Source organism: Periplaneta americana, chromosome 13 (genome assembly GCF_040183065.1).
Source record: "Periplaneta americana isolate PAMFEO1 chromosome 13, P.americana_PAMFEO1_priV1, whole genome shotgun sequence".
Lineage (NCBI taxonomy): Eukaryota > Metazoa > Arthropoda > Insecta > Blattodea > Blattidae > Periplaneta > Periplaneta americana.
In genome coordinates, this window is record NC_091129.1 from 101953912 (window position 1) to 101971486 (window position 17575).

General features: G+C 33.8%; 1 protein-coding gene across 1 annotated transcript in view; it reads left to right on the forward strand.

Moving 5' to 3' along the window:
* Nucleotides 1–17575, forward strand: part of Tsp26A (Tetraspanin 26A) — a 279049-nt gene that overhangs the window by 228666 nt on the left and 32808 nt on the right. The window contains exons 4-6 of the mRNA XM_069842782.1: nt 8259–8332; nt 8699–8773; nt 11561–11659. Coding sequence (XP_069698883.1) covers nt 8259–8332; nt 8699–8773; nt 11561–11659 — 248 coding nt within the window. The remainder of the gene's footprint in view (nt 1–8258; nt 8333–8698; nt 8774–11560; nt 11660–17575) is intronic.

The window sequence follows — 17575 nt, forward strand, 5'->3', positions numbered from 1 at the left end:
GCAGAGATTTTATCCTTCAATACTTTTTTCCTAGAGAGGCTATATTTTAGAATGTGTGCTTCCACGGCCGGTGTCTGTGGTGAAGGTTCTCCCAGTCTACCAGTAGACCACGACATTTCAGCCCGGAAAACATTCATCACAGAGACTGTATTTTATTTGCGATACTTCATTATTTGGACTCATCTTGAAAAACAGAAATCAAAAACTAAAAGAAAAACGTTTGAAACAGTAGCTGATCTTTGGTCGAACGGCACAAACTCGCGCAAACTCAGTAAATAACTGATACAAGAGAAGACTTGGGTTCGATGCCTTGTACCAGCCCACCGCACAAAACCGCTACGCAAGTAGCCTTGCCCGGCCAGTGCGGTGACGTCACGAGCTTGTTCCGTGCGAGACTGTGAAGCCGAGTGCGGTGCAGTGCGAAAGCAGCCCATGGGGTGGGCCGTTGTGCAGGTCTCTGCCTAAGAATCATGGGCGTTGCCAGAATCTCTAAAAAAACGGGATAAACGGTATTCCTGAAATAGTCGTCATTCCATTGTGCACCTTTTCCTTTAATCTACGTAAAAATGCGTCCTGTGCGAGAGGCAGATGGTGGCCACATTAGTTAATTACTGATGTGGAATATGTGTAAAAATGAATAATTAAAGAAACTGTAGTAGTCAAGTGTGTTTGTATGAGTTTGTTTTTACGTTGGACAAAAGTTAAATGAAGGTTATGAAATGAAAGACTAACCTTGTACTTACTCGTAGTAATTCGTAGCAGTGGCCTTAAAAATATCTTGCACACCGCTTTACGTCACTTGCTGAAGATCATAACAGTAAACATTACGATATTGTATGTAAAGATAGATTTTTGGTCTTACAGAATGCAGCGACATCATTTTATTTTTACTTAAATTTTTATTGTACCCGAGTTTTTTAATGTACTTCACTTCCACCCCCTCTACTAGTAAACTTCCAACCATCCTCCACACAGAACCAAGGCCGCGTATGCAGTCAAAGTCGCTTTACGATCAACAGTACTGAGATAGTGAGTATAGTACATTCCACAAATATGTTCGCGTTTTCCAGTGACGAAAGTGCTTTCAATATTGAATCTTATTTTCGCACAGGTACTGTCGTCCGTTTGCCTACGCCGCATTACGGTTTCCCCCCCCCCACCCGCTTCTGCTCGCCCCTCTGTAAAGGCTAGTGACTGGGCTGTCTTAGCTCTTTTCTTAAAACATTAATTTCTGTTAGGAATTGGACGTATACGTAATATTATACAACTGTTTAAAATAACTTAAATAAAAGGGCCTCGTAAAGTAATTAACTGTCACGTAATTTCCCCCTTTCTACGATCCAGCGACAAAATCACTTAGATTGACAGTAGTTAGCATGTCTGAGTAAATTTATCTTTTTGATCTTCGGCGTAGCTCAGTTGTTAGAGCACTTGGTACGTAGAACCAAGGACCCGGGTTCGATCCCCTGCGCCGGAGCGAATTTTTTCCTCTAATAACCATTACTACGATATTATGCACAAAGCCGATTCTATGTCTGTAGTCTTCTGAGATTGTAAAATATAATTGAAAGGTATGCGTGTCGCCGGTGTGAGCGAACACTGGATCGCACGAATGAGTAAAATTCAGTGTCCGTAAAAAATCCTTTAAAAGCCCTCGTCGCTCCGGCTCCAAGTAAAGGAAATTAGTAATAGTTTTAATAAAAACTGTCGTAATTTAGCCTTTAAAAAGGAAGTAATTCCTGAACTGACCAAACGTTACCGGTACTTGACTCCATTCGCCGCTACTTGCTAATGTTCGTTCTCTTCCATTTCCGCGTCCCATTCTCTCTCAACAAATTTCCGTCAAATTGAATAGCTTCACAAGAATCTTAAACGAAACCCAGTAAATATAATATTAAATAGTTTCTTTTTATGTAGGCTATTTTATGTGTACGTGTACAAGACGTTGAAATTAAATTAAAATGTGTCCAAGGAATGTTTTCGACGCAATTCTTGATAGCCAAGTTATAGGCCTATGTATTCGAATGTTCTAATTTTATCAGCGAATATTTTGCGTCCTTCAGACATCGAAATATTTTTTTCTCACGCCATCAATGAATTCTGCGCCCTCACTCTGTGGATAGCGTAAGAGCTTCCCATCCAAACGATTCATCGTTCCATCCTGTCGTGGACAATGGAAGAGATTTATCTTCCATCCACGGGACTGGAAGTTCATCCCTTGTTTATTGTCCTGTGTTGTCTCAGCAGTGATAAGATCTGCAATGTGTGCCTGTCAAGTGTTGGTGTACACTCTACAGCCATATACCCTCCCCAACACCACATTGCATTGTAAGTTAGTAGAAAAGAAAGAGGTGAAACGGAAGGAAGATTTATTGTTATTGTTGTTGTTATTATGATTATTATTATTAGTAGTAGTAGTAGTAGTATTGCAAACACTGTATAATGCCTTTAATGTTAGCCGTATTATCTTGTTTCTTCTTACGGTATTAATGCACTCGTAACTATCCATTGATAATATATTATATATTAACCTTGGCCCTTCATGGGGTGTCAACCCAGGGATTACTTTACCTTTATACTGTCCTACATATCCGTAACATTATGTTATCCTATACAGACTTTCCCTTGCATTGTGCTACAGATCCATATCTTTATATTGTCTAATAAATGTATTACTTTTTATAATCTTATTGTGATGTACCGGAGTACATAATTATTTTCCGTGCAGGAATTCTGCGTTACTATATGATGAAGGATGGATAGAACAGAGAAAAATTCTCTCCGGCACCGGGATTTGGTAGATAAAGCGTCAGCACGTAGAGCTGAAAACCCGGGTTCGAGTCCCGGTGCTGGAGAGAATTTTTCTCTGTTCTATCCATCCTTCATCATTTTATATTATCTTTATAATGTGGAATTTAATTGGGTATTAGTTAACCCACTCCGAGCTATCCACGTGTGCTGATGCTTGGACGGGCGGTCGGTATGATTTTAATGCGATCTCTGCAGTGCTGTGGACCTTCTGCAAAAAATTAAGCGCAAAGAGGCTGTTACCTACTTTTTATCTTACTGTATGCAGTGCACATCTAATAATCCTCCCATCTTTTTCCCTTTTTGCTAGTTTAACTCCCTTTCACCATGTATTTTAGAATAATAAGCTATTATTTTTTTTACACTCTTATCTTCCTGCCTTGTTCTATGTTCCATACAACATTTGCTTGAGTTTATTTTGTAGTTATTTAAGTTCTATTTCCATTTTCAAGCTTTACTTTTAAAATTCTTGAGAAACTAATAAAATCGAACCTTAAAAGTTGTCGCTTTAAGAGATTGTTATGAGATTAAGGGAACACTCTACTAAAAAATGACAACCGTTTTCCTAATAATTTTTTCAATCAAATTTTGAGAGCATATTTATTGTGTAAAAGGACCAACAAAATCCATATTTTGAACTCCCAAATGTTCTTGGCTTTTGACTTTTTTATTTTTTTCTGTTACTTTTAGAAATATTTTCAAACCCAAGTTTATAGTAGTAGATCTCAATTTTTAAGTTCGGAATATATATGATAATAACTTTCTTGCGTTAAATATTATTAACGTACCTTGTTAACATGTTTCGACCTATTTTCGGTCATCTTCGAAACTGGTCGTTGTTGGTCTTGGCGCCTCTTGTTTCCTATGTGGGTGCGTTCGTAGTGTAGAGTCAAAGAGTACATGGGTTTTGAAATTGAGTTGTGTGTTGAGAATATCGTTGGGGTGTGTTTTCGTGTGTCTGTATATTTCGTATTGTTCTAGTGTGTTGAGTTGCTGGCTTTTTGGTTGGATGTGCAGTATTTCCATGTCTGTGTTGATGTCTTTGGAGGTGTGGTTGGCATTTGTGATGTGTTCTGCATATGTGGAGGTGTTTTGTAACACATCACAGCCATAACAAAATTACAAAACACCTCCACATATGCAGAACACATCACAAATGCCATCCACACCTACAAAGACATCAACACAGACATGCAAATACTGCACATCCAACCAAAAAGCCTACACTACGAACGCACCCACATAGGAAACAAGAGGCGCCAAGACCAACAACGACCAGTTCCGAAGATGACCGAAAATAGGTCGTAACATGTTAACAAGGTACGTTAATAATATTTAACACAAGAAAGTTATTATCATACATATTCCGAAGTGATACAGTGTTAAAATTTGTATAATCAAGATGTATCAATTTTTAAGCTTAGGTTTTCTCGTTATATGCACAAGACATAATAGAGAAGTATTTCCATGTATTCATTTTATGAAATATCCCATTTATTCACTTTGAAAATATATTTTGAAATTATAAAAATGTTATTCTTCGTATAATTTATGAAAATATGAATAAAATAAAGTAGCAGCATTTCTCACAAAATAAATGCATAGAAACACGCGGCTACCTCATAAATACTTTCAGTAAAAATTTCATCCAGAGTGATTAATATTTGGCATAAAAGCTTAGTGCTGAACCAAGAAAAATAAACTTGCTGAAAATTGGATTTGAAAGTAAAATGAATATTTATGTAAATTAAAATTCTCCTCCGCTACATTCATCTAGTAAGTTCAGGAAGCCAATTTTAGAACAAAAAGTTGCGAGAATTTTAATCGAAAATTTGTGGAAATAAAAAAATAATAATTCTTTGATGAAAAAATAATTTTGACAGCTCTTTAAATGCCAGCCCCCTTACAATCTCAATTAAAAAAAAAAAATAAAGCACTTTTAATCAGAATTGAACTACATCATTTTGGGGTATGAAAATATACATTGTAAAAAAGTGGAAAACCCAATAAAATTTTTTTGGAAAATTTTCATGATTTTTAGTGGAGTCTCCTCTTACGCATTTAGGTTGTGGTTACAAGTAAGAGCATTTTACTGTTAATTTGTGGAGGATTTCGAACGATTATTTTTAATACTGCATTACGGATCCAAACAAGATAATGTTAAAAAGTAACTGCGTCCAGACACCGACCTAGATTTGGGAGAAACGGGGGTTGCTCGTGGTCAAAAATTGCGCTTGAACTTGGGTTTGAATCCGATTTGGGTTGTTTACTTGATTGAATAATTTCGAGGGAAAAATTGTTCCGGGGCCGGGTATCGAACCCGGGACCTTTGGTTAAACGTACGTACTTGATTGTCTTTTAACGTGAAGCCAGCGAATAGGGATTACAAAGAATGGACACTGAGCGAATTTTCCTGTGTTTTGTTTCTCTGTGCGCCAGCGTTTAGTTCCACTTTCAAGCGCTAGAGGTTAGTGTAATCGAGCATACGCTAAGATAATAATTGAGCATAGAGATGAGACACAGGATCCAAACATCGCCTACCTTATTTCATAATGCAGTAACGCTTTGCTTCAAATAAATTCATGTTAACAGCTTTTCCTTATTTCTCAATGACAAACTAGTAGTAATAATAATATTTTATATTTCAGATATAATAAATTATATTATAAAATAATATAATACATTATAGAATTATGTATCAAATTCATTTAATATTTGTATATAATATAATATAGGTATATGGTTTACTTCTCGTAAGAGTTTTGTTTTTCCATTTTCAGTGCTATCAAATCATTACATATTTTAATTGTTGGGGTCAACGTCTCAACTCTCATTATAAAGGAACTCTAGAGTCCAGACATTACAGTTAATGACGGATTTATTATTTTATGGATCCAATTTATTTTATTTGAGTACATAATGTACCTAGATGTATTAATTATGTGTTATATTTCCGCTGTGTCGACTGCTTGCTGGTGTGATGTCAGCGCCAACTCTAGGGAGAAAGCAGAATCTCACACTCTAGCTGGCTTGAAGGTCATTGAAATCAGTCCGGCTACATCAAAGGTACCGACGCGAAGTGTCCATTCTTCATAATCCCTATTTGCTGGTGAAGCGTTTAAGTGGAACCATTACTTACTTACTTACAAATGGCTTTTAAGGAACGGATAAAATTATTTCAATACAATGACGTCATTCGCGGTACTATGGAAACAAGAGTAACTGTTTTTGCACGCAGTCCGTCTCGTTCTGCTTTCTATTCAATGTGCCTCAGTCAAGTTGGGAAGTTACGCGTAAAAAAATTAATTTCTTACCGACGCGTAACATACACATAAAATGCGTAATTTATACCATACATGTATAAAAATGTAATCAATTCAAAACTTGCTGTAATACATTAAATAATCGTACTGTACTGTATGATAAACTTGGTTTTATTCCCACAAAACTTGGAAATAAAAACTGCGCAAAATATACATTTTGTTACATTTTGTGGCTCGATAATTAAAAATAGAGGAACATAGAGTCTTCAAGCACATAGAAGATTATCTAATTTATTAATTTACTTCCATGTATATAACTTGTTAACCCCTAGAAAATCCTGCAAAAATTTGTTTTTCTACGTAAAATATATGAAGGATTCAGAACCATAGTGGGCCAAGCACCATTTACTAAAACCGTAGAAAACAAGGGTTAAAATGAAGTTATTACCATAATTCAATGCAAACATATGGCAAATAATATAAAGTATACACATTAAAACTAAATTATATATCAATCTTCATTAAACTATGGTATTCACTTAACTTTAACCCTTGCTTTCTCCTTTTTATTAAATGGCGCTTGGCCCACTATGGCTCAGAACCCTTCATATGTCATGTAATTCACGCAATCAACCCTGGCCTCAGTTTTTTTCTACAGGGTGAGGGATTCTGTCGAATGCGCTGCTAGTAAATTCGGTCTACTTCGTCTCCTTTTCCTTGCTGGGAACCATTTTGTTGTAATTTTCTTTGGCCACCTATATTCCGGTAGGCGTTGCAGTGGTGTATTTTTTTTAGTGTCTTGAATATAGAACGTGTAACTGTAACTTGGCCAAACTTGTTCATTTCGTAGTCTATTTCTTCACATTAGTTGTAAACATCTTGTCATGTAGTTCATTTCGACAACTCTGAGTTTGTTTCTAGTCTTTTCTTTAAAATACCACATTTCCGATGTGTATATTTTCTGCAATACTAGAGAATATTCTCTTTTTTGTTTTGTTTAGTTTGAATGTTTTAGTTTTGTTTCGGTTTACAAATTCAGAGTATAGGTCTATGATAATAGAAATATTTAATGAAGGGAATGCAGTCTAATTATTTTCTCTTCATATGAAGCGACATTCTGAAACTAGTCTTAAGTCACAACAAATTTTTCAGTATGGGTAATTCAAAGTATATCGTACGTGTGTATTATCACTTCAGTATTGTAGAACTCGCGATTACAAATCAAACGAGTGGCTGCACAGATCTGTAGCTCCTCTCGCTGCCGAGATATTACTGAGAGAGGCCGGCCGGCAAGGCTAATTTTATAAGCTTTTTTGGCGCCCTCGTGCCCTTAGCGAAGATATCATTGGGTGTGGCTACACAAGTTACATTGGTTCATGACCTAACTACGAATTTTATTACTTTAGCATTGGACAGTGGCTCATAATACATACTGCAGTACCTAAGCATTTGGAATTAATTTTTTGTTTCATCGCGGATCCTCGAACAGGTATTCCTATTTGGTGAGGGAAAGATGTATTCTACGTCAATAATGATAATAGAATACGTTCCAATTTAGTTATTTCGAGGTACACTTCCGTATAAAATGTGACAAAATATATAACGTTACTATAAATTGAGATAATGTACATGATTCGTTTGACAAAATAATCTCATAAAATCAGTTATTCCTTTGATCTAGACTGATAATCATTCAAAGCATATATAGAAGGTGCAGGAAGTAACGTGTTTAATATTTTATGTGTTGAATTTTTTATGCTTCGAGTTGTTTGACTATAAAAACGAGAGAACTTTGCTTTCATAAATCAGAATCAGTCGTATAATGAGGAAGGTTACGAAATAAAATTGTAGGCTACCGATTTTATGGTATGTGATTGGAGTAAAAATCGACGAAATTAGCTTATGAATATTGAAAAGTTGTGCATATTTTATTTCTTTATGTAATTAAATAGTATGTCATGTGTAGAGCAGTGGATTTACATAGCTGCACAAACAACTGGCAGTATAGCCAGTATACATGGAATTCAGTAAATAATGAAGGAAGCAGCTTGTTTCATTGGCAACAGAAAAGTTTCCAGTTTCTAATTATTCACTCGTTAATAATGTATGTACCTGTATGTATATCCATCTCTAGCCCTCGCCTGAGCTTTCCAAGCGTCCCTGATAATTCATTTTCTTCTTTTACAGGAACTGTGACTTTCATCATAGGTTTCACTGGCTGTGTCGGCGCGCTGCGTGAAAACACATGCTTGCTGGCAGCTGTGAGTACACATTTATCCTTTCATCATTGCACATACGCGAAATAATTAATATGTACCCTATTATCCTAGAAAACATTGTGATTGTATTCAGATAAGTCAAAATACAATATAATATAATATAAGAATGTGGTATCAGATATGACGGAGTAATACTTGAAACTTCCTCTTTTAAATAGCATACATTGCATTATTGTATCTATTTCAATTACATTGTAAATTATGTGTACAAATGCTTCAATAAGTGAGAATTTCATGAAGACCCAAATAGGACTTTGATGAGGTATGAATGTTTCGGTTATATAAAAGTCAGACTGACTGTGGTTCTCACTATCCGGTCCCTTTGAAACAGTTTTGTCTGTGTTGCAGTATGCAATCTTCCTGGCCATTTTGCTGTTGCTGGAAATGACGGCAGGCATATTGGGTTTCATTTTCAAAGACTGGGTAAGAACTTATAAATAAATTATTATTACTTCTCTTTCTTTAACGACTTAACATACATTACCTCATTTTGTCTTAGAGTTAACTCCACATTTAATTATTTGTAGATGTGTTCTTAACCTGCTACTATATTATTATTATTATTATTATTATTATTATTATTATTATTATTATTATTATTATTGTTGTTGTTGTTGTTTATAGATGACATATGTAAAAGAATAAGTTCAAACTGCCTGTTATTTGCTGACGATCTCAAAATCTTTCGCTCAATAAATAGTCCTGCCGATTGCCAAACTCTTCAAAGTGATATTAACTCTATTGAACTTTGATCTCACGATAATGGAATGAAAATTAATGAAACAGAATCTTTTGTCATTTCGTATTCACGAAAAACTACTTCCGTAAAATTTAATTATTCTCTTAATAACGTCTGTATTATTAGGAAAAAATTCTATTATAGATCTTGGTGTATTACTCGATTCTAAATTATATTTTCATGATCATGTTCAATATATTTATAATCATTCAATAAGAATGCTTGGTTTAATAAGATCTATAGCTTATTCTTTTTCTACTCCAGAGTCTCTACTAATTCTATACTTTACTTTGGTTCGATCTAAACTTGAATATGCATCTGTAGCCTAGAATTCCATTACTTCAACTGATTCGGTTAAATTGGAAAATATTCAAAGAAAATTTATTTCCTTATGCGCTTTTCGATTTATACCCAATTCCTCTGACTTCAATTATGAGATTACCTGTGAATATTTTAACAGTTGATCCTTTATTCTAGACGTCAAAATCTTGATTATCAGTTTTTTGCAAAGTGATCAAGGGTGATATTGATTGTGAGTCTATCATAAACAATATCAGCCTTCGTATTCCTACAAAGGGTTTAAGATTTAAAAAAAAAAATGTTATAACAGAAATTCAAAATCACTTTCTCCAGTCTGTAGATGCATAAAATATACCAATTTGCATGGGCACAATTTAGATCCTTTTAAAGTATAGTTTCGTTTTGATTATTAGTATTTACTGTTCTTGTTCTCAGTTGTATTTATGTATGTTTGTCTTGATTTAAGATATTATTTATTTATTTTTGCACCTGTGTATCTTCTGTTTGTGTATTGTGCTGAACTATAATTGGCCTCTGGCTGTTGTTCGGCATACAAATATTAATAATAAATAAATAATTATTACTATTATTTACGATTACTATTGTTACTATTACGGCTTATTATTACTATTATTTATGATTACTATTATTACTATTACCAATTATTATTATTATTATTATTATTATTATTATTATTATTATTATTATTATTATTATACTTTAAGCTGTCAAAATGGCAGTACCTTAGAATGAACAATATTTATACCATTACAGCTTCGAAGATTACTAAGGAAGCCATGTGTTGCGTTTAATATGATCAGCACTGCCTGAAATTTTGTTGTACTCTGCAATGTATAAAAGTTTGGTTTTCGAAAGCTATTCTCCCTTTTAGTAACATTTCCCACAGCACTAAAGGTAATTAGAATGGTGGTAGCCACATGTTTTATCTCTACTTTGAGATCCATCTGTATTCAGTGGTTTTTTTTGTTGCTTATTAATTATATTTTTATCAGATGGGATAGCTACATCGATAACCTGGAAAGCCTTGGCATTATCGTCTCACAAGCAAATATTCTGATGGGGGCAGATAAAAAAAAAGTTATTTTTTTTCTTTCACCATGTTAATAATATCAAAAGAAGTGCTTATACAAATTTTGGCCACTCGACCGCAATTACGAGGGCCATAAAAAATTAATTCGCCATAGGCCGTTAACAGAAAGAAAATACAATTTCATTGGAAAAATTTATTGGAACAGATACAGCAATTGTTGAGCTATTTTTTTCAAATATTCCTCACCGGAATTAAGACATTTGTCATATCATGGGATCGAGAGAGAGGTGCAGACGGCTATCAAATGCTGGTTTCGATCTCAGGTGTCTGACTTCTACGACACAAGGATGCAAAAATTGATCCCATGGTATGACATATGTCTCAATTCCAGTGGGGGATATGTTGACAAATAGCGCAACAATTGCTGTATCTGTGTCAATAAATCTTTCCATACAATTGTGCTTTTTTCTATAAACGGCCCCAGGGAAAATCACTTTATGGACGACCTTGTAATTGCAGTCGAGTGGCCAAAATTGGTATAAGCTTTTTTTGAGATTATTAACATGGTGGAAGAAAAAAAAAACTTTTTTTATCAGAATGTTTGCTTGTCAGATTACAAATTATTGTTAGGTTTATTGTCTTCAATTTTTGTCTCATAGAATGATTTCTCAGTATATATTTAGTCACTGTTTTTGTGTTGTGACATGTTTTTTTAATTCTAGATGCCAACCCTCCACTACCGAGCGTTTATTATTGAGTAATTTCCAAGAACTTCGTTGCCAATATTGTTCAAAGTAATATAGTGGCAGTAACAAGTTTAGCGAACGTCAAAATAATTAAATGTTCCATGAAATATTGTTTCTTGTTCCTCCCATCAATTTATTACACATCTTTGTGTTATATTACAACGAAGTTTCTTGTAACAGTTTTATATGCCATGCAATCATTTTACATATTGGAATGTGGAAAAGACAAATGACTACATTAATATTTCGTCTTTGTATCTTCTTTCTGAGACTTAATATTTTATCATCTGGTGCTGCATTATAATGTTTGTTGCAACTTGCATTTCAAAGTATCACGCCCTTTGAACTCATTAAAAAGTATCGCATAATTTCAGATTAAAAACCAAGCTACTGGGGGCTTTCAAGCATTCATCATCCACTATAGAGAGGATCCTGACCAACAGAATCTTATAGACTGGATACAAGAAGATTGGGTAAGTCTTTGAGTTAAGTTTTACGAGAATAAGGCTGATAATAATTTTAAACAACCATGTTTATATATATAATGTATTAAAAAAGTTGATATTTCCTGAAGAATATATAATTCTTGTTACTGTAATCCAAACTGTGGATTATCCTTTCTTTCGTGTTAGAGTTATGTGGTTGAGTAGTTATCTACTTACTTGGTTAGTTAATTTTGTTTGATTCTTCTATGATTAGGTAGCTTTTTGGTTCGCTATATTAGTTTGTTGATGTGTTATATGATATTTTAAGCTCCCATGGTAATTCCACGCTAACGTTTTTAGCCAATCACTAAGCTTAGTGATACTCAGTTAACCAATGGCAATCGAACTACATTGATAGTATTAAGCTGCTCAAAATTAATAGGCGGTCGATTTTTTTTGTCAATGAATTTAATTGTTTTATTCAAACATGGTCGAAAGTTTAAGAGGAAATGCTAGCAATCAAACGCTTACACAAAGCACGTAAGGTCAATTTGGAACTGTCATTAATTATAACAATATTGTACTATTAATTACTTTGAAAACGAGTTCTCAATGAAGTCTAATAATTGTGGTAACAAAGAAAGAAGCAACTTTTGACAGCTCCATAACTTAGTATAGTTTTGAACTCCCTTCCATACGCTCCTCGAATACGTCAGTTAATGGGAACTGAATACGTCACTCGCCTTTCTGGTGCCACACAAGAAGTGGACATCACTTACACATACATATTTCTAACGTTTCTTCCACGCTCATCTGCCTGCCCGTCCACTCTCCCGCCCTCCAGCTGAATGTGATCGAGAAGAGGTACGGGGAAATGCTGATTGCTTGGCTCTGTACTAGAACGCCAGAAGTTGTTTCTTTCACTGCGACTACAATAATGTGTAATTTTGAAATGCCTACAAATAAATAATACCTAGTTCAAAATAAAGTCTAATATAATTATGTTTATAATAATCTTCAAAATAAATACGTAATAATGGAATTCAAAATAAAGCGTTTTAATACTATGTGCCAGTCTAAAATGTTCATTTGTTTTATTGCAACAATGCCAAGGTCTTCATTTTCTTAATAGTTATCAAATTAATTTCATATTCCAGAAAGTTTAAGATTAATTTTTCGCAAGATTTTTCTGCAATATTTTAATAAAAATTATATACAGAATATGTTGTATGTTGTAATATTTATTTGTATGTTTACTAGAATATTAAAATCTACAGGTTATGTTGATCAGAGTTTCCTTAATATGTTTTAAAAATTTCGAATGGATGATTTTAAAAGTTGATGAGATACAGACCAGAATTTGGGCTAGTATATTTAAATGGTTCAAGATAGATAACTAAATTTACTATGTAACATTCTCCATATGTAAGGGATCATGTTTGTAAAGGTAATTTCTCTCTAAGTCATTTCGTAATTAAGTGAGATCTATCCAACTTTTTTTTTAATTTTTTGGCCCGAAATTTTGTTTTTCACGTTTTAGTGATATAAATTGTTTAGATTACCCTCAAGGCTCATATCACTAAAGAATGAAAGACATTAGGTAGAAGATGTGGATTTTTGCCCTAAGGGTCAATGTATAGGCTACCTTCTGAATAAAGTTGTTTGGTTCACAGGATCACGTGATTACACCTGTAGAATCTCTCTGAATTCGTCCGCTTTAATAATAGACAGTCAACATAGCTAGTTAGTTACCACGGTTACATAATCTCTTCAGTATCAGATAAATGAAGCTATCAAGTGCAAAACTCGCCTTATCCAAAATTAAAAAAAAATGAGTTAATTACCTGTGGGATGTTGTACTTCTTGCAGCTCTCTATCTGCTGATATAGTCGGTTTGTGCAAGTCTTGTCTAATTCCTCTTCCATAGAGCTCAGAAAACTACTATCAAATGCAAAACTGTCCATATTCATAACGGTTTTTCCTGTTTGTGACAGATCACTTTACCTGGATAAGGCGAGTTTTGCATTTGAAAGCCTCATCGGTAATTGAGCAAATGTGGTATGGAACAGGCAGAAGAAAGCTAAATATTAGGAAAAACTTCACTTGATTTAAGGGGAGGCAGAGGTGAATATTTCAAAATCCACAAAATTTATCCGATTTGTTTGAAATTGATCATGGATACTAAGTATGTTATTAGTAATGGACATACCAAGTTTCAACTTTCCAAGTACGGTACGATAGTTCTGTAAATATTAACAATTTTATAAAACTTTATATCGTTTGATATAAAATGCTCCATGCACCATATTGTAAGAAATTTTCAATATTTCTTTTTATTTATATGTTCAGAGAAGGTATATAAATAATGATAAGTATTAGTTTATTATGGGAATAATATAGTAATATAGTTATCTTGGTTTTAATTTCATACTTTTAAAGGGCACAAAATCAAAAACTAACATCGGAATATGAAAATAAAGATAATAAAAATTGGAAAAACCAAATTTTCATTTTCTCTTCAGTTTTGTTCGAAAATTTCACCTCTGCCTCCCCTTAACGGGGTTCGAATCATGGTCCTCTTTTAATATTCTGCAATGTAACCGAACGTGGGCTAAATGCTATTATGTTATGAGGTGTGTGTGTTTTCTGCTATACTTTATTGTAATGTTTTAAATTCATTCATTAAAATGGAGAACATCACTAAAATTGTATAAAAATTACATATAGAAGGGAAGTGCAGTTAATTTGTATTAAACTGTTGTGTAAATATGAATTACAGTGAAATAAAGAATTCAGTTACGTGTATGAAATATAGACTAACGAGGTGGATGCACAGAATTGATTCTATGCATGAAGAGATCGCAACATACAGCTGAATGTTGATTGTGGACTGATAGCTGCTATATTTTCACACCACAGATATACAGTAGGTGCATTATTCGGCATTCATTTTATTTTGTTAATTCAAATAGTTCCTTCTGTCACTGATGAACTATTGCCGGTATGCCTAATTTATTACCATATTTATTGTATACCTAGTCGTAAAATCATGCGAGAGTTTATCTACATAGGTAGTATGAAAGTTATCATAAATTAAAAGCATGATTATTTTAAATATTGTTACAGATCATTGATACTCGTGCATAATGATTAAATCTTATAATTCATATAAATCTATCTCCAGCTATCAGTGAAGATAATTTTCCATTTGATAATATAGGGCTCCCACAAATGAGCTTCCCGGTTTCGAACACATATAACTTACGCTTAATAAAACTCGTAGGCCCGGTTTCTTCAATCTTTGTTAAAATGCACCTAACATAGCGTTAATTAACTGTAAGTTAAATGTATGAATTGCTGTTAAAAATATTGCGTTTCTTCAACTTTACAATTCACATTTTAACATTCTGTTTGTTAACTCTCTGTTATGACCAGAGATTCTAGAGTTTAACCATAACCTATAACCAAGTATAGGCTCACTTCTGTTTTCTGAACTCTGACAATTGCGATTCTCACTTGTTTCCATTGTTTGATTCAGAGAGGATAGAAGTCTTTCTATTCTCTCAGGTTTGATTTCTGCTTCTTTCCTCGTCTGTATCACAATAGCGTGGAGGGGCATATTGGTATTGCTGTTCTGAAATGGAAAATACTGGAACAAAATGAAATCGTGAGACTAATTTCTCTTCGTTCGAAAGAAACCTTCTGCTGGAAATTATTTCGCAGTATATACCAATTAATGAGAATAAACAAATAAACGGATCTAAGTTGAAAGCGAAAAGTGAGGCTTGGCAGAAAATAGCCTATACCTTTGTATGAACTTCTGGTCTGTCAAATCACAGAAATCAATCCCTCTGTTTATGTATTCATGGATATCATTTTCTAAACAATCCAGATACACTGTAGAAGTTCAGCATCTAACACACCAGCCATTTTGGATACTTCTATGCTAACAGAAAGTTAAATGATTTAACTGCATGAAATTGGGCGGTTAAATTAACATAGGTTTTAACAGCCTGTTAGTACTAACAGTAGTTGAAAAAATGCTTCAACTGTTAAGTTTACAGTTAAAATGGAATAACACACTGTTATAATTTAACAAAGGTTGAAGAAACCGGGCCGTACAGTTTCTAGTACAGAGCCATGCGCGGCGTTGCAACTAACCAGCATTTTACCGTCCATCTCCTCGATGCCAGACAGCGTGCGAAAAGTACTTTTAACACTAGTGCGGAAAGTATTTTCAACATTTTCAACTGTTTGCGCCGGTTATCAATTTAATTCTTACTAAGTCACACGACAGTAATCAACTAATCACAGTCAAAAACGCAGTTCAAACAATTGCAGGTCTACTTTTAAAAATAATTGTTCTTGCTTAAGAAACGTACACAAATTAAATAAATTGCTTCCATAACTATTTTATTGATAACTAGCCGTACCCGTGCGCTCCGCTGCACCCGTTAGAAATAAATATAAAGTAATTACATAATTAAAATAGGACATTTGATCCAGGGAACATTCGTGTTTGATAGAAGGATAAATCGTTTATTATGTTACTTAAATTGTATTAAAAAATTAAAATGCGATCATTTTGATTCAGAGACCACTCATTTGGTCATAAAAATTATTTTAGGAAATACAGGAAACGAATGCCTATCAAGTTTTCTGTGTGTAAGAAGCTATTTCAATCTTACTTGTCCTCGATTCACTCAGAAGTTACTGTAATAACATCATAGCATTATGTCCATCTAGAGAAACTACACTTTCCAATGGTGAATTAATAATTAATTATACAAATCGGTTAATTTAGTTTCCGATATTACTTCATACAAACACAGAAACATTCTCTGTAGGCTATGTTTCATAGCTTTCGATTGTTGTTGTCCAAGGCCCCTTATAGACGAAGTCATTTGTTTTTATTTCATTACACCGCCTTAGATGGCTTTGTTATTGTAATTTTGAAACTCATTTATCTCATTAAATATCAGTCCTATCAAAGTTTTGCGTGGAATAAAACTTATCGGAAATTATTTTTAAAGAAACTTCTGTTATGTAATATTTTCCATGAAAATTAATACTAAGGGAGATATTTCGATTTATTTAATTCAAGCCCCCTTATAACCCCCCTTTCAAATAAAATATTTTGAATGCCAAATAGCCTAAATTCTAAGTTACAACGAACTTAATTTATATTCCAATTTTCATATAAATAGGTTCAGCCATTATCACGTGAAAAGGTAACAAACATCCAGACAGACATACAAACAAAAATTTCAAAAAAGCTATTTTCGGTTTCAGGGCGGTTAATTATATATGTTAGGACTAATTATTTTTGGAAAATCGAAAATTACCAGAAAAATTTCGGCTGCAGATTTAGTATTAGTAATAGACTATATAAAACAATTTAAGAATCAAATTTAATTATAAAAAATGAGGAAGTGAAAAATCGATATCAATAGACAGAGAGCACCACTCAGTCTTGTCGATAATGTGCGCCTCTGTATTTTAAATGAGAAAGATACATGAATTTTATATTATTCAGAAAGAAGTTTCAGCTTTGAACAAACTATTAAACGTCGCTAGAGATAGTTTCGGAAACATAAGAATAAAAGTTATGTGTTAATTGAAATAAATGATACTGTTGTTTCTAGCGCCTCTTGTTCGAGGAAAATCGCAAAGTAATGCGAGAAAGAATAGTTATTTACCAGGGGCGATTTCTCAGGGCATGCTATGCTATATTTTCGTAGAATGTGTATTTCTCAAAATAGGATTACGTACATTAATATTTATTTTGATTTTTGGAATACTATATAGGCGTAATATCATCCGCAGGTTGCACACCGCAACGCTTGCTCGTTTTTCGGAGCTACAGGAAAGACGTAGAAATAGCGAGAATATGATGCGCTCGCAAGTGCCTTCCTCCTTACTCCGTCCTAGGAGCACATGCTTCTGTTATGTGGTGTATGAAGC